This window comes from Erinaceus europaeus, chromosome 3, assembly GCF_950295315.1.
Source record: "Erinaceus europaeus chromosome 3, mEriEur2.1, whole genome shotgun sequence".
NCBI classification, from domain to species: Eukaryota; Metazoa; Chordata; class Mammalia; order Eulipotyphla; family Erinaceidae; genus Erinaceus; species Erinaceus europaeus.
This window is the reverse complement of record NC_080164.1, coordinates 168114653-168138151: the sequence shown is the minus strand read 5'-3', so window position 1 is coordinate 168138151 and position 23499 is coordinate 168114653. Positions and strand designations below refer to the sequence as shown.

Here is a 23499-nt window from a genome sequence, read left to right as displayed (position 1 = left end):
TCAGGCATTTCGAGCTTAGAAAATGCCTCTAACACGGGAGTGGAGTCGGGCGGTAGCCCAGCAGGTTAAGTGCAGGTGGCGCAAAGCGTGAGATTGCCTCAAGGATCCTAGTTCCAGCTTCGGCTCCCCACCTGCTCCCCACAAGAGGTGAAGCAGGTCTGCAGGTGTCTATTTTTCTCTCCCCCTCTGTCTTTCCCTCCCCTCTCCATTTCTCTCTGTCCTATCCAACAACAGTAGCAGCAATAATAACTACAACAATAAAACAACACAAGGGCAACAAAAGGGAATAAAAAAAAAATTAAAAAAATCTTTAAAAAGGAAAATATCTCTAACAACATTACTTCAAATCAGTTGCCTCTTTCATGCAAAAAAAAAAAAAAAAAAAGGAGCTAGGTGGTAGCGCAGCGGGTTAAGTGCAGGTAGAGCAAAGCACAACGCTGGCGTAAGGATCCTGGTTCAAGCTCCCGGCTCCCCACCTGCAGGGGAGTCGCTTCACAGCTGGTGAAGCATGTTTGCAGGTGTCTATCTTTCTCTCCCCCTCTCTGTCTTCCCCTCCTCTCTCCATTTCTCCCTGTCCTGTCTAACAATGATGACATCAATAACAACAAGAAAACAAGGGCAACAAAAGGGAATAAATAAATAAAAGTAAACAACAAACTTTTGAACCATTTTAGGTTTAAAAATTTTTTTCATCACAACAATGATTACAGAAAACAAAGTTTGTTTTGGTCATCACAGCTCTGAGAAGACTTTTTTCAGGGAAAGATACAGAGACAAAAATGCAGAGACAGAGAGTAAGAGGGCACAGCACCTAAGCTTCTTCCAACGCAGTGGGGGCTGTACTTGAACCTGGGTGGGGCATACTGAAAAGCAGCACACTGTTCAAGTGAGCTCTTTTGCTGACAAAATTTATTTAAAAAGTGATTTATTGGGGCTGGGCTGTGGTGCACCCAGTTAAATGCACACATTACTATGTGCAAGGGACCTGGGTTTCAGCCCCGTCCCCCTCCTGCAGGAGGGACACTTTGTAAGTGGTGAAGCAGGTCTCTCTATTATCTTATTAGTGGTCTGGGAGATGGCACAGTGGATAAAGCATTGGACTCTCAAGCATGAAGTCCTGAGTTCAATCCCCACCTGCATATGTACCAGAGTAATACCTGGTTCTCCTTCTCTCCTCCTGTCTTTCTCATTAATAAAAAAATAAACTCTTTTAAAAAATATTTGTTTCCAGTGCCCTTGTTTTATTGTTGTAGTTATTATTGTTGTCATTGTTGGATAGGACAGAGAGAAATGGAGAGAGGAGGGGAAGACAGAGAGGGGGAGAGAAAGACAGACACCTGCAGACCCGCTTCACCACCTGTGAAGCGACCCCCCTGCAGGTGGGGAGCCGGGGTTCGAACCGGGATCCTTATGCTGGTCCTTGTGCTTTGCGCCACGTGCGCTTAAGCCGCTGTGCTACTGCTCGACTCCCCAAAAATAATTTTTAAAAAAACAAGGAAGAGAGACAGACACCTGTAGTACTGACTGCTTCACCACTTGCAAAGCTTTCCCCTTACAAGTGGGGACCTGGAGCTTGAACCTGGGTCCTTGCGCATTGTAACATGTGCACTCAACCAGGTGCGGTGCCGCCTCAGCAGGTCTTTATCTTCCGCTACTTCCTGCTCCTCTCTCAATTTCTGTCTTATCAAAAAACAAAACAGGAAAGAAAAAAAAAGGCGGGGGAGGGGGAATGGAGGAGGGAAAAGGCTGCTGGAAGCTGTGGATTCATAGTGCCAGAGATAACCCTGGTGGCAATGAAAAGAAAAGGCGATTTATTTTAGGACCAGAGAGATAAGCATAATGCTTATGCAAACCAACCAACCCAAAACTGTTGTGCCCAAGGTAAAGTTCCCGGGTTCATTCCCCAGCACCACTATAAGCAAGAGCCGAGCAGTCGCCTGGTAACAAACAAAAAGCATGCGTTTATTTTATACAAGGCCGAGAAGCCACAGCACCACTTAGTATTTACATGTGGCTCCTAGGATTGAACCAGTAGTCTCAGGCACCCAAGTCCAGCCTCAATCAGTTGAGCTGTCTCCTTGGCCTTATGTTCATAGCAGCACAATTTGTACTAGCCTAAACTTGGAAGAATCCCAGATGCTCAACAACAGCTGAGTGGCTAAACTGTTATCTCAGCCATGCTCTTTCCCCAGGACTAGATAATGCTACCTAGCTAGCTAGATGCACTATTTATATGAATAAACATCTATCCAAAGGAAACAAAGATGCCTATTCAAAAGACCTGTGTACACCTATGTTGTAATAACCAAATTTAGAAACAACCCAGATGTCCAATGACAGACCGATGGCTGAGCAAGTTGTGGTGTGTGTACGCGGTGAATACTGCACAACTGAGACAGGAAGTCATCTCTGTCTCATCTTGGAAGGAGCTTGAAGGAATCATGTTCAGTGAGATTAAGTCAAAATGATGGATATGAATAACAGATGATCTCACTTACAGGTGGACCTTTATTAACAAGGTCAGAAAGAGAACACCACAAAGTAAAACTTGGATGAGGGTGGGTATCCTGCACCCAAGAAAAGGGCTCTGGGGAAGGAGAGGGAGGAGGTTGAGGGGGACAGTGGGGTCTGGTGGAAAGGATCCAAGTTGGGGGTGAAAATGTCTTGTAAACACCTTGGGAGCTGAGAAATTGTACCCAAGTATCAACACTTGTAATCCATTAAACCCTCAATAATGAAAAATAATTTCTAGTATTTTACAAAATGATTTATTTTGTATGAAGTAGAAAAGATCATACAATTAGCGTGATAATGCAATGTAATACACCATGGAAATCCAGAGGGGAAATCTCTGTCCCTGGCTTTTACAACTCACTGCACAAACTTAGCACTCCATAGCTATTAGTGTTCTCCTTGTTTCCGTCACATCTACCCTCCATATAATTGAGTAGCATCTACGCTGAACTCAGATCCACTCAACCTCGCCTTCAAAGCTCTCCACAACTCACTGACTTAAAACTCATGGCTTCGTGGCCCAGGAGGTGGCACAATGATAAAGCTTTGGACTCTCAAGCATGAGGTCCTGAGTTGGATCCCTGGCAACACATGTGCCAGAGTGATGTCTGGTTCTTTCTCTCTCCTATATTCACTAATAAATCTTAAAAGAAAATTCATAGCTTCCTTGCACACTAGAGTTCTTGATGTCTTAACACACCATCAAAACTGGCGCTGGACACCAAAATCACAGGTCATTAGAGAAAAAAAGATTAACTGGATTTCACCAGTAATTAAAAGTTCTGCTTTTTGAATGACACTATTGAAAAATGATAAGTCAACGTTCTGGAAAAGGTAAAAACAAAAGGACAAAAGTTAATTGTTTCTTAAATACTGGGAGTGGGAGACAAAGCCCGAAGTGAACAGAGCCGAGATTATAGGGCAAATGACAAAAACCATATACATATTTTACATTTATCAAACTGTAGACCTTAAAAGGTAGTTTAGTGTGTCAACTATACCTCAAGGCAAGGCAGAGAACAGTCTTTAAATCATGATTCTTATTCAAAATTGTTAACCACCTGTAAGAAAGCCTGTTGAAATGCAAATATATGAGGTTTAAGTATCCACATTACCTTTCCAATTTAAACTTAACCCAGAAGCTGCGATAGGTTACCCAGAATCCAGCTTAACGAGTTTAAGAACACACTATCCCAAGGAAACTGTTTCACTGGTCCCTGTGCTGTGGTTTCTTCTGTTGGCATTCTTCGTGTTGGTCGGGCCCCCTTCCCCCTACCTCTGAGAGAAATGGTTTGGCCCTTGCTAGTTTCGCGCCCCTTTCTCCCCGCCCCTATGCTAAGGACGCCCAGAGTCGCAGCAGCAGCAGCAGCGGCCGAGGAAGAAGCATGGGGAAGCACATGGTGTGGTGATGTGCCCGCTCGTGAATAGAGATAGACAGTTTCCCGGCCCAGCCGTGTGTCCCCGAGTCTCTGTTCACCACCGTGAAGCTAGCCCGGCCTGCTGGAGCCCCGAAACTTTAACAACATTCTTCCTTCCCTGTATTAAGAAGGAAAATTAACTCCTCCAACAGTGAGTTTACACATATATACACTGGCATTTGTCTTTGTTTGAATTACCTCTAGGCAACAACTACCCAGAGCCAAAAGCATTAGTTTTCTGTGTCCTTACTTTACCGTTACTACTTCAGTGGCTCATATTTAACCATCTAATAAGCCCAACTGGCTGCTTGCTTGTTAATAAATCATTTTACCTCAAATTTGACTCACCTTAACCTCTCCTTTCCTCTTTGCTACCTAGAATTTCTCTAACTACATTTATTCTTTTATATTTATTACATTAAAAAAATCCTAACTGAACTATAAATTGCAGCCTTTGAATTACCAATCTTTATAGACTTCAGGAAATGTCTTAAACTGAACAGCACCAATGGGCAAAATCTAAGCAGAACTCTCACAAGGTTAGACGTTGACCTACCCTGTGACCCTGCAATTCCTCTCCTGGGGATATAATCCTAAAGAACCAAACACACCCATCCATTTACTGGTCTGCTATTAATTAAATGAAGTCTCAACAACAACAAAATGGTGGTGAGGAATATGGATCTTTTATGCCTGTACAATAAAGTGTAAGGAACTTAACATCCAAGTTTGGGTTGAACCAAGTTCCTTGTGAGGTGGCTACAATGAAGTGTTTTACACATTTGTCTCGCCAAGGCAGACAAACCACTTTGGCCACACAAGCAGTGGCTGGTTACCAGTCATTTTATTCTGGCAATGGTCTAACACTGCCCTCCCTCCCTTTCTCTGACAATGTAAGATTCAAAGCAGTGCCTAATGACACCTATCAACTTTATACTATGATTTATGACATGAAGCGTGCTTAATTTGTACTTACCGAGCGTTTTTATTATTTATTAGATGGACTGAGATGGGGGCTGGGTAGTGGCATACCTGCTTAAGCATGAGGAGCCAGCTTTGAGCTGCGGGGGGGGGGGGGGGGGGACACACGTCTCAAGTGGTGAGGCAGATCTACAAGTGTCTTTCTCTCTCATCCCATCTCATCATGCCCCTCTTCTCCCATTTTTTCTGTCCTATCTAATAAAATGGAAAGACAAATTGAGAAGGGGAGGGTCAGATAGCGAGGGAGAGAGGCAGATACCTGCAGCTCTAATTCACTCATGGTTTTCCACTCCAGGTGGGGCCAGAGGCTGGGACCCAATGCACTGCAGACATTCTCAAAGGAGTGAAGCACTTAGCCAGGCGCAACACTGTCTGGCCTCTTTACTGAAAACTTTTAATACGTGGGAAATATCTACAAAGGTCTAAGAATGGTTTCTCCTCAGCTTTGAACCACATACCAAACTATCATGTACTAACTGGATGCTCTAATTTATAGCAAGACTAAAATATGAGCCGAGTATGTTGTGGCTGCTTAAAAGGTTGAGGTAATCTTTAAGGGCACTTACAGACGTTGACGGCGTGTTTAATGCTGAGAAATACAGGCTACTGCACTCTGCCCAATTCCGACCACAGAATGGTTGTAATCCAGGATATCTAGCTGACGTTAACTAGGGCTGACCAGTTAAAAGACGGCTGTGATGAAAACAAGAGTAAAGCCCGACACAGTTCAAATGTCTAAATGTTATACTACGGGATACCCATTCAACTTGGTGACAAAAGAATAAGGTCTGAGCTCTGCACTTTTAACTAAAGATGATTTCAAAGCTAACGGATTTCTTTAAGTTACCCGAGAGGAAGAAGGGATAGCTATTAAAACCATTCAGGAGAGAACTGCAAACTTTGTTCTATGTATGTAGCAAGCATTATAAAGTAACCATCTCTCACAAAACCTAGGTCTAATATTAATACTGTAAATATATGGAGACTATTTAAATTGGCTAGACCATCAAAATTTAATTCATTTGACTTATAAACCGACATGTTTTAATAGCAACACTTCTGTCAAGAATCACCTTTTTAGAGAACCCAAACCTAGCAACTAGACTCACTTTAAAAAAGGGTGGGGGCAGGTGGTAAAGCATAATAGGCTTAAGCACTCATGGTGTGAAGCACAAGGCCCAGGGCAAGGATCCCGGCTCCAGCCCCTGGGCTCCCCACCTGCGGGGTTGGGAGGTGGGGGTGGTCCGCTTCACAAGTGAAGCAAATCTGCGGGTGTCTATCATTCCCTCTCCTGATTTCTCTCTGTCCTATCCACCAGCAATGACAGCAACAACAACGATAAACAAGGGCAACAAAAGGGAAAAGATGGAGCCTCCAGAGCAGTGGATTCTTCGTGCAGGCACTGAGCCCCAGCGATAACACCGGAGGAAAAAACAAAACCAAACCCGAGAGTAGGGGCAAGGTCTATCAGGGTATCCCACTGGAGTGTCCATTTTTCACATGTGAGATCTTACACTTGAAGCCCAGAGCCCTAAGTCCAGCGAAAGCTGTCAAGTCTTACTATAGAGGACATTAAACCAATCAGTTGAAATGTTACAGAAGATTTCAGCTGGAAACTATGCCATGGAGACTTGGGAACACGGCACAGTGGTTTGGTTTACGGAACAGACTCATACCTGAGACTCCTGAGATGGTGAATTCAGTCCCAACATCACCATAAACCAGAGTTGAGCAATGCTTTAGAAAGAAGGGGGCGGGGGGGGGGGGGCTGGTTTAGTCCATGGAAATGAAACTATAGGCATTTATAGGAAGCACATACATTAACTCTTTCAACCCACTAGTTGTAATTCTTTAATAGCAGCTACTTGTAATTTTCTAAAAATAACAGTAGCCCGAGTTAACGTTTCAAGCATATTTAAATTCTAAGAAGTACAACTTTCAGTCAAATATTTAAAGGAGGGTTGGGGCAGGGGAAGAGGTAGAGGTGAGTCTGAGACATTAATGAATACAGTATTTATTCAAATAAAAGGAAAAGATTTATTACAGACTCTACTGCTACTGGGTCACAAACACTTCATTTGTGGTAAAGTATGTTTTAACTTGCCTACTACCTATTACAGAAAATTCAAATTCACATTTTAAAACGCTATGCTAATTACTTTACACATTGCATAAAGCATCCAACAGAGAATTTAGGAAAACTGACCAAGATCTATAGTATCATTCCCTACCTATTTAATACAACAGTTACTTCAGAGGCCATAGTGCCTAACGTTTAAGCATATAAACAGGACCTGCCAGAATGTGGTAACAAAATAATAAATTATCTGTCCTATGGAATGAACTTTAAGAGAGCAGAGAAAGCCAGCTATCCTCTTATTATTCTTGTCTTTTGAGATCCAATTTCAAATAAAAGCTATACATTTTATGCCATTAGCTCACACCCTGAATAACCTAACAGTGTTAAGTTATGGCCTTAAAAATATTGCTTTACTGACTACTTTATGGAAGGAGTAGTCCTTGTGGAAAGATGCTAAATATGTAATCATGGTATAATCACAATCTTAAAATGAAAAAAAGAATGAAAAAAAAAAAAAGGCCAATGTTGAGAAGAGAATAAGCCATATTTAAAGAAGCCAGAACGAAGATATCAAAATGCTTTGGCCGAAATTAGTATAAATAGACTTTATTGAAGTCAGGGCCTCTGTACTGAGACAGAAGATTTTGTCTACATAAGCACAAGTTGTAACATTTCACAACTTCTAAAAGGAATGTCAACAATTACAACGATCATGCATACCATGGTCGATAATCACATTTTAGAAGCATTTTCAACCATTTCTAAAGAAATGCTTATAACATCGTTATATATAGAACTACTTTCAATAAACTGCAAAACATTGATCGACTTTTCCAGTATAAGCTACAGTGTCAACACAAAAGGGAGGCATAAATGTTTAATTTATGAAATCAGAATGGAATATTTACTGTAAAGAAAAATTAAAAAGCTTTCAAATAAAGGCCATTATTGAACCAATGTGAAGAGCACAACTTGAACTTCTGAGTTCATTCATCTTTTAAAGCTGTCCTCTGAGTAACTTCAGTTCTCTGCATTCAGTTCAGTACTGTGAATATTCCTTAGATTGAAGTTTGGCAATGATGCGGTCCAACTGTCTCTTTGCTTCACACTGTGGGAAATTGCTCATATCATAATATTGAGGGGCAATTTTCACCAACCTGTCCAGAAAATGGGGGGGGGGGGGGGGAGAGAGAGAGAATTACTAAAGAAATATAAATAATGCGGCTCTAGTAAGGACAGGCACTGTTCATTAACACACTGATGAACAAAGGCAAAAATCCAATGAACTACTGGATCAGCAAAGCCTAACAACCTATAATGGTTTCATGCCATTAACAAAACATTATTAATATCTTAGCACCACTATGGACCAACCCCTCTCCAAGTTACATTAATACAGGTTCGGTTCAGTGTAAGAAACCCAAGTATTCAAATAGATATTCTCAAAGTTCAAATCACTGCAAGTTATACCTCAAAAAACATACTTGAATAAAACTGTAATGTTTACACGTAATTTTTTCCTCAATAAATAACAATGTTAAGTGGTAACTCACACACAAATTAGAGAAGTCAAATCCATGACAAAATGAAGCCTTGTAACAAATGGCATTAAAAAAAAAAAAAAAAAACCCTGGGGGAGGGTTTGTTGTTTATCAGTTGTAGAACAGATTATAACCAAAAATAAAAGAAAAACCACCAAACACCCCCCCCCCCAAGAGGGGTGATTCTGCCTCAAATAACACAATCGGTTCTGACTGTAACTTATAAATTAACATGCTGTAATACAGCGGAAGAGATGGGCTTTCTCAATTTTCTTAGGTCCTAAAAGACTTAGCATACATAATAAAATAGACTGAATCGTAACTGAACAGGTAAAATATAAAGCCTGGCTTCTGGAACCAGGGCCCTGTGTTAGTCACAGGAATAGTACCAAACACTCTTGATGCCTGTCAATTTCAACACACTGGGCCTCAAATCTCCACTGGCCTAGCAGCAAATCAGATTGTAAGAGACCAACAACACGGTCAGGACAATCTCTTGTAAAGCACACACTGAAAAAAATAACAGCCAAATGAGAAGAAATCTAAAGTCACTGACACGAGTAAGAACAGGAATCCGGCAATAAAGTTAGGATTCATTCTGAGTAAAGTAGGCATTAAAAGGCACTGCTTACCATTCTGGCTTGATGTCAGTACATGTCCTGATGTAATTCTTTGTGGTAAGGACGAACTCATTATAAAGCACCCACTCGGGTTTATGGTCAAGAACAGTAGAGGGATGTAACTGAACCACCTGGTTATCTTTCACAGTTAAGTAGTGCCCTGTTCGTTCTAAATGTGCCACCTGAAACATAAATTCAAAGGTTCACACAATGCCTCTTCTTCTTCTTCTAGCGTTTGCCACAATGCCTCTCATGTGGTTTAAAACTACCCATTATAATTTATAACACCAGACTGCCCCTTTGTTTTGAACCCCAATATAAGAAAGACATTGCAGGCCAAAGACAATTTTTATATGAACAGCTCTGGTTTATGGTAGGTGGGACTGAACCTGGAAACTTTGGAACCTTAAGCACAAATCTGTTTGCATAACCATTATGTTATCTCCCCAGCCATGTATTATTTTTAAAATCCAACCATAGGGAGTCGGGCGGTAGCACAGCGGGTTAAGCGCATGTGGCGCAAAGCGCCAAGGACCAGCATAAGGATCCCGGTTTGAGCCCGACTCCCCACCTGCAGGGGGGTCACTTCACAGGCGGTGAAGCAGGTCTGCAGGTGTCTATCTTTCTCTCCCCCTCTCTGTCTTCCCCTCCTCTCTCCATTTCTCTCTGTTCTATCCTGCAACGACATCAATAACAACAATAACTACAACAATAATGAAAAAAAAGGGCAGCAAAAGGGAAAAATAAATATTAAAAAAAATTTTTTTTAAATCCAACCATAATCTTTTTTTCTTTTATTCTGACTTGACATGGGGTGAGAGATAAAGAGAGACACACCTGTAGCACTGCTCTACCACTTATGAAGTCTAGCCCTGCAGGAGGGAGACCAGATGTTTAAACTCAAGTGTCTGCACATGGTAAGGCGTGCACTCTACCAGGTGAGTCACCATCGGTTTCCAGTTTATAGTCGTGACATACTTTAAATTAGGAAGATCCATTCGCTGAAAAAAATGAAACTCAAAACTCTGCATCATTGGGGAGTAGGGCAGTAGCGCAGCAGGTTAAGCGCACGTGGCGCAAAGTGCAAAGACCTGTGTAAGGATCCTGGTTCAAGCCGTGGCTCCCCATCTGCAGGGGAGTTGCTTCATAAGCAGTGAGGCAGATCTGCAGGTGTCTATCTTTCTCTTCCCCTCTGTCTTCCCCCTCGCTCCCCTCTCCATTTCTCTCTGTCCTATCCAACAACACCATCAATAACAATAATAAAACAACAAGGGCAACAAAAGGGAATATTTAAAACTCCAGCATCAGCCAGCAAGGTTTTACTGGAGAGGCATACGTCACTGCTAACACGATGAGCTCACACTGCATGCGCAGAAAGACTGAGTAGTTTCAACAAGTAACTAACTATAGGCCCTCGAAGGCTAAAATATACTCTCTGCCTACCTTCTGCACCTCATAATGTCTCTGGGTCCATGCTCCCAGAGGGTTAAAGAATAGGAAAACTATCAGGGAAGGGAATGGGATATGGAGTTCCACTGGTGGGAATTATACCCCTCCTACCCTATGGTCTTGCCAGTGTTTCCATTTCATAAATAAAAACTTCGAAACACCTCTCTGGCCATTACTGGCTACCCCACTATCCAGAGTGAGCTCAAGTCAGAGATAATATACCTCACCCCCAGTTCTAGAACTCTAGTACCTAAAATGTGTATGAATACAAGGCTGTTTTTATAAATATCAGAAACGAACTCAAGGGGCAGGGTGGTGGTGCACAAAGTGAGTGCAACTTCAACACGTGCTACAGTGTAGGCTTGTCCTACAGAGGAAGGTTTCACAAGCAGTGAAGCAGTGCTGCAGATGTCTCTTCCTCCCTCCCTAACCAAAATAAAGATTTACTAATAAGAACCTACTGGGTGCCCAGTGTATACTGTATGCCCTATTTCACTTACTAATGAGAAAAAGAGACCAGGGAGAAAGAACCAGCATCGTTCTGTGTATGTGCTGCTGGGGAACTGAAACCAAGAACTCCAAGAGATAACTAGAACCCATAATGCCTGAATATGCCTTTGTCTCCCCCCCCCCAATTATTCAAAGCAAATTGAGAATGTGTAAAAAGAGAAACAGTTGCTAACACACACTAAGGTCTATACCCCACTATTCAAAAGCACCAAGATCTCAAATAAGATGCCTTAAGAAAGAAGCACGATGTGTCCCTTTGATCCTCAAATACTGGATGTGAACTGTACTCCGAAATCACTGACAACTGCTTTTGTTCTGCAATGTTATGATCACACGTCTCCAGGTAAAACAGAGTCAAAGACACTGTCCAATGGATGTGGTCACAGGCAGTTTGTGCCCAGGTGGAACAGTAGGCTGGGCTCTTCAGCATGAGGCCCTGGGTCTGATCCCGAGTATCCCTGTACCAGACTGCATCTCTTTCTTTTTCCTATCTATTAGTTAATAAACAGAATCTTAGGTGCTACAAGACAGAGATTGACGTTTACATTGAAGTAACTGCTAACCCACCCCCTCCCTGAAATTGGCCAACATACCTATCAGTTAGCATAAAATGCTCCAATAATAAATGGTATCTATAAATGGATTAATTCTGTCACATGGTGAGCGGCTTGGTTTCTTAAAAAAAATTTTTTTGTTACCCTTGTTTTTTATTGTTGTGTTGTCATTTCTGGATAGGACAGAGAAAAATAGGAGGGGAAGACAGAAAGATGAAAAGATAGACACCTGCAGACCCGCTTTATCGCTTGTGAAGCGACTCCCCTGCAGGTGGGGAGCCGGGGCTGGACCCCGGATCCTTACACAGGTCCTTTGTAGTTTGCGCCATGTGCACTTAACCCACTGTGCTACCACCCGACTCTTGAGCTGCTTGGGTTTCTTATTAAAAGTAAAAGTCATCTTCTTAATTCACTTAATCTTTTCATTTTATGTGACAGGCTTATCATGCCTGAGTGTCTCCACTGCCCCAGAGGCATTTTCTCCCTTTTCTTTAGGAGGGTGGAGGAAGAGAGAGCCACACACACCAGCACCATTTTCGACAGTCCTCCTTTGTAGGCCTGAGGTAACCCAATTGAAGGGGGAGAGGGGAAAGAGAGCTTCAGCTCTGTTCTACCACCTGCAGACGGGAACTGGGGACTTGAACCTGGGTGCTTGCGCAGCCACAGCAAAATTTCTTGATGCTAGTTCATTTGTGAATCTTGATACAGCAAAATCAATAGTCATAAGTATATGACTACTGATATATCAAAACTTATATCAACACGTACTTAAATGAAGCCAGTCAATGGTTAAGGAACAAATACAATCATGTAAATTGTTTAATGGTGCATTCTTATATTGTCCACATACCTGCATGAAATACCCTGTTACCAAAGCTTTTCTTATATTAATGTAATAGTCCCTGCTTGTAAAATCAGTACTTCGACGAGGCAAATTAAATCTGTCCATAATTCGAGATAGCTGCTGGCGTACATTGTCTGCAGACATCAGGGACCTGTAGTTAATGAAGTTGTCATAACACCACTGAACCGATTCGTGATCTACAAAGTTGGGAAGGGGGAAAAAAGAGGATGTGAACCATACAAATAGGTATAGTTTCTAATTTAAAAAGGACAATTGTTCTAAAGAGCACACTTAATCCAGTCAGGAATTTGTCTACATTTTCTTTAAAGAACCCTCCCAGAAGTCCCTAGTGATCTTCAAAAACAGAAAATAGCACTAAGATGTCTGGCCATGAGATGACAAAACAATGATTTTGAATAAACAAATTTTAAAAGTGAGTTGCTCTAAGACAGCCAGCTTCAAGGAGAGTAAAGACTCCCGTGAAAGTGCAGGGGTTCTTGGACATCAGAGCTGGGATTCTGCTGCAGTTAGGCTTGGCATGCTGATGCCTTTCGTTTTTCAGAGAAGCAACTATAAATGTTTACCCATTAAAAAATACAGCCTCATTTTTAACGAGTAGGTATGACAGGAAATGGATCGGCAGAATGGAGAATATGACACCGTGTTAAAGTACCCATTCATTAACTCATTTGACTATTTAAAACAAGGCAGAGAATGTTTTCAGGAGACTAAAAGGAGGATATGCTTCAAAGGTATTTTTAACTTATACTGATGCTCTAAAAGGCAGTCGGAAATGTCTTAAAGGAGACAACGAAAATAGGGTCTTTTACAAAGTGATCTGTAGCTTTTCTAAAATTGCAAATTCTTAGGATTTATACACTAAAGAGTAACAAAATAGTATATATACATATATATACATACACACACACATACATAAAATCAGAGCACTGCTCATCTCTGGTTTATGGTAGTGTGGGCGTTGAACCTGCAACATTGGAGCCGCAGGCAAGAGTACCTCTGAATAATCATTATGCTATCTACCCAAAGCCCCCAAAACAGCAATTTTTAGGTTATCAAAATAAATTGATACCAATGGTCTGGGAGATGGCGCAGTGGATAAAGCAATGGACTCTCTCTCAGGCATGAGGTCCAAAGTTCAATCCCCAGCAGCACATGTAGCAGAGTGATGCCTAATTCTTTCTTTCCTCCTATCTTTCTCATTAATAAATAAAATCTTAAAAGAAAAAGCCACTGATGATTCCATTGTTTCTAAATTCACAGAAATGTGATAAACGGAAAGTTTTCAGAAAACACAAACATTTATCAAAATAATTCCTACCATGTATCTCCAATATAAAACAACCCAAATTTTCAGAGTAAAAACACACAAAAGATTAGCTAGAAACTAAGATTCCAACGTGAACACTAATGTTATAAGCTAGGAAAAAGAATGACTCTTTTGGAGAGTGCTGGAAAATGCCAGAATTGTATAGACAATGATACAGGCCTACCAGTCTACAGCTATGTATTATCCAACAGGCTAACTAACCTATTGATTAAAAATAAACATTTTCTGTCATTTCTATTTCTTTCCTCAAGATTTCTTCTCTCTTAACTTTTATAAGGAGTAAATTTCAACATTTGACAGTAACTTAAGTTTTACTAGTTTTGCCTCCTCCATTTCAAGTAACTGGAAAACATTTTTTTCACATTACTAAATATTCACTGAAAATAGATACAATATTTCATCATGGCTGAAGCATAAATCATTGAGCCTTCTATTGATAGATATTTAGGTATAATTTCCATATTTCACTATCATAAATAACTGCTGGATGCAAAATTTTAACTGATGAGTCTAAAGACAACTAAATAAGTATTCACCCCTACATTGTATCAATGTTCCAATATACTTATCCCTGCCTCATTGCACACCTGGAATATTTTTGCTTTTAAGCTTTGCTAATCTGTAAGTGAAAAAATAAAAGGGAGCTCACTGAATAAAAAGGAGACCTGGATCTCACTTCCCATTTATGTTTCTACATGCATTTTTGCTTGGTTATCTATTTATCAGAAAACTACCAAAGAATAAAACATATGAGAATAAAGATCTGTGTTGACAATCAGTTTGATATAATTTTACACAGTTGTTTCAATTTCCGATGTTTTCCAGGTTTCTAAAAAGGATGCATCCCCCTTTAAAAGTAATAGCTTTACAAAAGATAGGCATTTTCTACTTTAAATGCCAGTCAGGAGTTTTTCTAAAGTACCTCTGGGTTTCTAATGTGAAGTTGTCAGAGATAATAAATGGAAGTGAGGTGAAGAAACATCTTCTATGCTGTAAGTGACATTTAGACAAAAGAGTGTCTTCAATCTAATTTAGACTTACTTTGTTTAAAAGCATGGTAGACATTCAGCAGAGTCAGATGATCTCCATCTATGTGGGCAAATCTCATCTTGGCCTCATCTGCAGCTTTCTTGGCCTCCGTGGGGCGAACAAAACACTGTGGGACTAAACAAGGTTGGTATGGGCCCAACACAAACGCCCATATCGATGAGTCACGCATTCACAGATAGAGGAACAAGGCCTAGCTAGGTCAGTTCACAGAGCATAGGGCAGGGCAGGATGGCCTCCAACTGCATCTTGGACTGTTTACTACCTTGATTTGGTACATCAACACCTAACCACATCTGTAAGACAAGAGGGTTTCAAAGCTACAGAGCACCTGATTATTAAACTAGGTCTAAAAGTAGGCATCAAAACAGCTATTCTGAAGGCCATCATACTAAAAAGCTCAACTTATTTCAAAAAACCAGTGCTGATAGCTCTACCAGTAACCAGAATTATGGTGTGAATAGCCTTTGTGTTTATGTAATTTTTCAAAAGGCCATGCATTGGATCCACTGAATGGACATCTAAGTTATTGAGCTATACTTGGCTCCAGGGCTAATACAACGTACCAGCTAGTCTACTGCCACATTTCCATTTCAATAGTTCCCCTAGTGTAGTGGCTATTACCAGCTGGTGGGCATCACTATTAGCACCGGTGAGCAGAAGCATATGTAAACATGAAAATATCACCAATCTTGGGTTTTGATAATAGCAGTAGTGGTGGAAGGTTAAACCGCCTTTGAATTAAGAAAATTCAAAAAGGCTGGGGCATTCGGTCTATTTTTCCAGTAGTTCAGTAAATTAGGTCCCAAGTTAAAAGAGTCAAAACCTCAGTATAAAAGCAAAATCCAGTATTTTCAAAGTTGACAATTAGTCGGAAACAGTTGTTATTTTAAGGGTCATCAAAATATGTAGCTACAGTGTTTAGTTTAGAGCCTCAATATTAATTCACAGAAGACTTTAAGTTGTTACAAAGAGCGCACTACATTTCTTCAAGTACAACTTTCCTTAATTCACTTTAGTAATTTCATAGTCACAGAAGCAACATGAAAATAAAAATTAACAGCTTGGGACTCTGTCAACACATTTGTTAAAGCTCTTAAAACCTTTGCAACAATAAAAAAAAATTCTAAGTTCAGATATAAGATAATGGGAATAATCCACAAGATCAATACAATTTCAAATAACTTTTTCCCATACAGTTAGACCTTTCAAAAAGATGCCAACAAAGCCAAATAAGAGATAATGAAACATCATCACAATAAATATTAAAATCTTGCTTAATAACTGAGGCAAGGTACAGAAACTTCTCATTGCTGTGAAAGTTAATGTGAACTGGCTACCAGAGTTGACAGTGGAAATAAGTGGCATTCCTAACACTCCTACTTGCATGTCTGAACCCGATCACTTCAGAAACTAAATGGAACACAAAGCATTCCAAGCTCAGCCAACTTGTATTCCATTACCTTTCTCACCCTCTAACAGAGCCCCCCCCCACTGCCCCACTAGATATTAAAAAGATGAACAGCAAGCCTGCGTTTTGCTCAGCTCCTACTACAAGAAATGTAGCTGGATGATCTCAACTACATGCCAATGGCCAGCTTTTCATGGGCTAATATTCTAAATTCAAATGATGGCAATTACAGACATTAGAAGCCTAATAAGAAAGCCTGGAAAAATAAAAACTGAGTAGATGATAAACACACAAATAGTCTTAATAACTCTTCCCTCACACTTTCCCTAAACACTTAAGTCTTCAGATAAACACAACTGGAAGTTAAAAAAGCAAAACAAAACAACGAGAAAGGCAGACAACAACCTACCACCACCTCCGCAAGTGAGACTACAATTTAATTCAAGTGATTCGACACTGCCCTGCCCATCTGCTCTGAGTCTGATCAGTCATAACTCTGCAAGAAAACATTTTAGCTAGTTCTTAAATAAAAATTCACACCATTAAAATATGCCACAACTAAACTAAGCCAAAATTTTTATAATTAGAAAAAAAGTCAAATTATCCTTTAATTCCAAGATTTTGAATCGAGGCATGAAGTTGTAATTAACACCACCACACCACTCTCCAACTGTTGGTCAATTCTCCCAGCACTGAAGTTAGTATCCTTTGTTGTGAGCAAAACTTCAAAACAGCTTCTATTTTTTGTTTTAAGAAGCAATATACAATTGTATGTTAACCATGTGTGTTATTTCTGAAAAATTTAACTTTCAAGTAATTTTTGACATGTGAATTAAGGCTTTACCACATCAACTGTCCACATCAATACTCTTATTTTTTTTTAAATTAGTGATTAGGTATCTGCTATTAGGTCTATTTCTTTGTTTTATTGGGGGAAATAATGATTTACAAAACAAGATGCTGTGAAATAAGTACAGTTTCTTATCTCCCCGTCATAGGTGAGGTATTTCTTTTATCATGGCTTTCTGCCATTGTAAAAGAATTAGCAGATTAGATTTTAAGCCTGAAATTAACATTACTACTTACTTCTATGTATTAGTGCTCTTTAAAATTCATGTTTGACTGCCATCAAAGATGGTTACACAAATTACACATTGAAACGGCTCACTTCAAGTGAGTTTGGGTTTTTCATAGGCTCACTAGCAGTGCCAAGTACCAGAACAAAGTTCTTTTTGTACTTTCAGTAATAAACAGCAAAGTTAATGGATCTACAATAGAACTCAGTTACAACTGCGTTCAAACATACTCTTTTTCTAAATGCAATTTTTATTTGCACTCAGAAGAGCCGATGTTATATATTTTTTTGTGCACAATGACTGACTTTACTTTTATAAGAGCTATGCCATTCTGAAGCTATTTACAAGATACTTTGGAAGCTATTTACAAGATACTTTGGAAACCGGTAAGTTCTTTAAAAACATCTATAAAATTCACTAGCATACTAAATATGAAAAAACACAACCAAAAGTGAAGTCCACCCAAACTTTGAAGCGCTGGGTTTTGTTTAGTTCCTTTCCCTCTATTACCTGACAACATAGCAGTAATAGATAGGACCTCATTAGAACAGTTGTAGTCACAACTTGCAATAACCATTTTAGCGAGCTGTGGATCTAGGGGGAATTCTGCCATCATGGATCCCAATTCAGTCAGGTCTCCATCATCATTTAGAGCAGCCAGGTAATTCAAAAGTTCTAGAGCTCTCATCAGAGTTTCAGGAGCTGGAGAGAAAGGTAGTCTATTAGACAAGCTGCCTTTGGCAAGCAAAAATGTGACAAATATAAACTATCACAAGCAATCTCATTTTTCATTCCATCGGGGACCAAATGCCAAAGCTCAAACTGGCATCAACTTCAATTATAAAGATCTAGCAATGAATCGTAAGAAATCGCCTAACTTTCCTGTAGTTAAAACTATCTTCCTCCTAAATAGCAGCGCGCATTTAAACTGTATTTTCCTTTAAAAGATTCTACTTTCATTTTAATAACTCTAAGAATAGTTATTTGCTCATATAATCAGGATTTTCAGTCTTAGTGTTAAAATGTGCTGATGCACACTTGAAGGCAAAATGCCCTTAACAAACCTATTTAGCAGGATGTTGACAAAGAAGAATCAACTATGGATGGGCCAATGTTGTGATAAAGTCTATGCTGGTGATTCATACCTGGAGGGTCCATAAAGTCAAAATGCACCAGATCATCAATACCAAGTTTCTTCAACTGTAACACAACTGATCCCAAATTAGAACGCAAAATCTCAGGATAGGTATTATCCTAGCAAAACAATAACAAACAGTTGCTTCGTTAAATGTGCCTTGGTCCCCGTGTTCCAGAAAACAAAACAGTGGTTCTCTACCTCCTCTGCTAACTGACTGATTGGGCATCACTTCTACACCAATTACCAAAATGCGACGTAATAAAAAACAAAAACACTGCAGAATAGAAAAGAATCAGTGGTCCAGGAGGTGGTGCAGAGGACAGAGTGTTGGAGCCTCAAGCATGAGGTCCTGAGTTCAATCCCTGGTAGCATATGTATCTCTGGTTCTTTCTCCTAGCGTTCTCATTAATAAATCAGAAAGCTTCCCAACAACCCCCTAGGGTCTGAACTGTTACTACTGGTGTCCCTCTGGTTTAGAGCTGTAACAAAGAGCTGCATTAGTAGCTCACAGCATAACACACATGGGACACCTGGAGCTTAAGATGTCAAAGGCAAGATTCAAGCAAAGGAAGCAATTTTCTCCTGGTAGCAAAATAAAACACCAACTTTACAAATATATAAGGAGGATACAAAAACAAACAACCCCCCTTACCTGCATCTCTGTTTTGTAAGCTTTCTCTGTGTAAAGTCTGAAGCATTTCCCAGGCCTGGTACGTCCAGCTCGTCCTGCCCTTTGCTGAGCTGAAGCTTTACTAATAGCTGTCACCAGAAGGGACTCTACTCTGATTCGAGGGTTGTATACCTATTGGCATGGAAATAACTTGAGAATGATTCTTCAGTTAAACACAAAGTACCCAGAGCACACAACTAATCCCAAAATTAACATAGTAGTGCTGATCGATGCTGCCATAAAGAATGTCTTCTCCTTATGTTAGAACTTTCAGGTATTCTGATGTAATTTTGAATAAAAGTTAACAACAAAACTCTCTTGTCCTTTTTTTTTTGCCTCCAGGGTTATTGCTGAGGCTCAGTGTCACAAATTCACTGCTCCTAGAGGCTATTTTCCCCCTTTGTTGCCCTTGTTTTATCATTGTGGTTATTATTAATAATATTGTTACTGATACCATTGTTGTTGAATAGGACAGAGAGAAACTGAGAGAGGAGGAGAGGCAGAGAGGGGCAGAGAAAGATAGACACACCTGCAGATCTGCTTCACTGCTTGTGAAGTGACTCCCTTGCAGGTAGGCAGCCGGAGGCTCAAACCGGGATCCTTATGCCGGTCTTTGTACTTTGTGCAATGTGTGCTTAACCCGCTACGCTACTGCCTGACCTCCACATCAAGGAAAACTATTTTTAAATTAGTTCAGAAGTCAATTACATGCTTTCAGTTTACAGGAAAGCTTATCATGATAAATACAAAGCACTATGTACAACAAATCTCCACAACTGTATGAACAAAATGTAACAGAAAGTCTTTGGATAATCAAGCATACAGAGTATTTATTGAGTAGTAATATCATCTGGCTTAAGTGTTTGACATTCAGTACTGTCCACTAGAGGCTCTTTTCAAATGCCATGTCTGGCACATAATGAAATTCTAATGGAATTATGGGTGACTGATCTGCAGTATAATTCCATATTCTTATGCCCCTTAATGAACAATAAACCAAAATACTATCATAGCACAGAAACAAACCAGTACAACTTTAAGGTCTAGAATCAAGCCACTAGACACTCTTAATATACAGAGGCTAGATAGAAAATATAAGGCAGACACAGACATATGAAACCTGAGAGTGAAACAAGAAAACAAAGAATTCTGCAACATGTATTTCGGCCACGAAAGCAATAGGCAGTGAAGTAGTCACAGCTAACAATAATAATAATAATAATAATAATAAAAAAGTACCTTTTGTTTTGCAAATCCAGGATCAATTACAAACACCACACCATCTATGGTCAAAGATGTCTCTGCAATATTGGTTGACACTACTACCTGTTAAGAAATAAAAGTGGGTAAATGACAAGTCGTACTCAAGTTAAAAATAGCCACTAACAACAAATTTCAAACCGATAAAGCTATAAATGGGGCTAGGCAGTGGTGCACCTGGTTAAGCACACACATTACATTGTACAAGGACCCAGGTTCAAGGCCCTGGTCCCCACCTGCAGGGAGAGAGCTTCACGAATGGTGAAGCAGGACTGTAGTCGTCTCTGTCTCTTTCCCAGCCCCCTCAGTTTCTGTCTCTACTCAATAAATATAAAAAGGCTTGCTGCTCTTTGACAGTCAATGCTTTAAAAAGATAGTGTTTATGACTTCACTTAGATCACAGCTACTTCCTTTTCCAACAAAAGCTATTACTTTAGATTATCACTCAAACACTTTATATTCTGATTATTCAAACAAATGGAATGAAAGACACTGCTAAAGCAGTAAGTGCATTTTACTGAGTATGTTTCCTGAAGCCCTCTGGTTAATATTCAATCTTTAAATAACTTGTGTATCTTTTGATTTTTGTCAAAATGGTGCACAAGAGGACAAGTCTCAAAGGTATATATGTGCCTGCAAGAATCAGCAAGTCACTAGAATCAAATGCAGAAGATGTTTTAGAATACGCACACTATGAAAGGAAAGGGACCAGAGACTTGAACCCAAGCTGGTCCTGTATGAGCTTCTGTTACACTGCACTGCTGTATGACTTTTCCTTTAGACAAAAGAAAAAGCGGCGCCCTTTAACCATCTCTATTCAGAATATCTTATTTTCAGGAACAGATTATTGACACTAAGGAGAAAATGCCAGGGTGGGGGTAGATGGCATAATGGTTATGCAAAAAGATTCTCATCCCAAGGCTTCCAAGTCCTAGGTTCAATCCCTCTGTACCACCAGAAGCCAGAGCTGAGCTGTACTGGGGGGAGGGGGAGAAGAGATATACATGATGTACGTGGATATAGCTGACTGAAAATCACCTAGAAAGCCACTCATATTTATTATGGGACAGAGACAAAGAAATTGAGAATGGAGCCATACAGACACTGCACCCTCCTTCACGGCTCATGAAGCTTTTCCCCTGCAGGTGGGGACCAGGGTCTTGAAACCTGGGTCCTTGCACACTGTAATGTGTGCACTATCACCTTGCCCTAGATAATATAACACACATTAATGAGAACATAACCTTAGCTATATATGAGTATAGTAGTGCAGTACAAGCAAGTGATTTCTAGGTGGTAGACACAGGAATCAAACTTTATGATGGAAAGATTTTTAATTTCCTCAAGCCATAACCCTCCTCTCACCATATACATAAAAAAAAAAAAAAAAAAAGATGGTGGTGGGAAGGGAGCTTGGAGAACATGAAAAAGGTAAGAGTTCACAGGCACTTAGGCCTAGCGATAACATGGGGGCAAAATAAATTAAATTAATGGTTATGGCAAAGTCTTGCACAATGCACAGAATTCACTGTATGCTTTTGATTACGTGAGATATTCTGGTTTCCTCGGATTCTCAAGTGCGAGGTATTGTAGTTTAGATTTAGTACAATAAATAAGTAAAATTCAAACCCTGCAGGCTGTCAAGGGGCACCAAGACTCTTATGCCTAAGGTCCCTGGTTGGATCCTTGGAGCAACATGCATCAGTAACACTCTAGCTTTTCTCTCTATGAAGTCAACATATTTTATTATTTTTATTATTTATTTATCTAGAGGAATGGTTCAGAAAGACTGAAAAACTCTGATTGCAAACTCCCATCAAAAGATTGAATATGGGAGTCGGGCTGTAGCGCAGCGAGTTAAGCGCAGGTGGCGCAAAGCACAAGGACCGGCATAAGTATCCCGGTTCGAACCCGGCTCCCCACCTGCAGGGGAGTCGCTTCACAGGTGGTGAAGCAGGTCTGCAGGTGTCTATCTTTCTCTCCTCCTCTCTGTCTTCCCCTCCTCTCTCCATTTCTCTCTGTCCTATCCAACAAGGACAACAACAATAATAACTACAACAATAAAACAACAAGGGCAACAAAAGGGAATAAATAAATAAAATAAATATTAAAAAAAAAAAGATTGAATATGAGTGATTGGTATATTTGAAGAGGAGAACAAGGCCAAAGGCCCAGAGTCCATTCTCAGAGCAATTCTAGCTGAGAATTTCCCTCAGGACTTTCTCATTCAAGAGTCAGAACGATCACTCAGATTTATAAATACAAAAAGACCAACGCCAAGGAACATTATTTTAATACTATCAAAAGTCAACGACAAGGAATAAAGTTTGCTAGCTGCTAGGGAAAGAAGTTACATAAAAAGGCAGAGCTGGAAGACTCATCAGATTTCTCTTCACACACTCTAGAGGCAAGGAGAGACTGAAATGATATATTCAAAGTTCTAAAGGAGATTCCAACCACAAACATTGTATTCTGCAAAATTATCCTTAAAATATGAGAGAGAAATAAAGGTTTTCTCAAATATTCAAGACCTAAATGACTTTGCCACAGTCAACCTTACCTTACAAGAACTACTGAACCAAGTCCCACAAGAAAGGAAGCAAAGAAATACACTTTCCAAACACCCAAGTTTCAAATGTTACCATGACATCAACCTGACTCGCCCAGACAGAAGACCACACCAACGTGTCCTGGAACTGCACCTCTCCAGAGCCCTGCCCCACTAGGGAAAGACAGGGATAGGCTGGGAGTATGGATCAACCCATCGATGCCCACATCCTGCGGAGAAGCAATTACAGAAGCCAAACCTCTCACCTTCCGCACCCCGTAATGATTCTGGGTCCCTGCTCCCAGAGAGAGAAAGAATAGGAGAGCTTCCAGTGGAGAGTTTGGGATATGGAACTCTGGTGGCAGAAGTGTGTGGAATTTCACCCCTCTTATTCTATGGCTTTGTTAGTATTTTCTATTTTATTTTATAAATGAATTTTTAAAAAACCAAGAAAGGAATAGACATAGGACCATACAAGAATTGTCAAATA

At 40.1% G+C, this 23499-nt stretch overlaps 1 protein-coding gene across 1 annotated transcript in view; it reads right to left on the bottom strand.

Annotated features, from left to right (window-relative positions):
- Nucleotides 1-7583: 7583 nt before the first annotated feature.
- The window catches only part of DHX15 (DEAH-box helicase 15), a 41139-nt gene continuing 25223 nt past the window's right edge, over nucleotides 7584-23499 (bottom strand). The window contains exons 7-14 of the mRNA XM_007523872.3: nucleotides 20441-20527; nucleotides 19184-19333; nucleotides 18539-18647; nucleotides 17904-18095; nucleotides 14901-15023; nucleotides 12518-12708; nucleotides 9167-9336; nucleotides 7584-8150 (exon numbers count right to left, since the gene is read on the bottom strand). Coding sequence (XP_007523934.1) covers nucleotides 8033-8150; nucleotides 9167-9336; nucleotides 12518-12708; nucleotides 14901-15023; nucleotides 17904-18095; nucleotides 18539-18647; nucleotides 19184-19333; nucleotides 20441-20527 — 1140 coding nt within the window. The 3' untranslated portion in view covers nucleotides 7584-8032. The remainder of the gene's footprint in view (nucleotides 8151-9166; nucleotides 9337-12517; nucleotides 12709-14900; nucleotides 15024-17903; nucleotides 18096-18538; nucleotides 18648-19183; nucleotides 19334-20440; nucleotides 20528-23499) is intronic.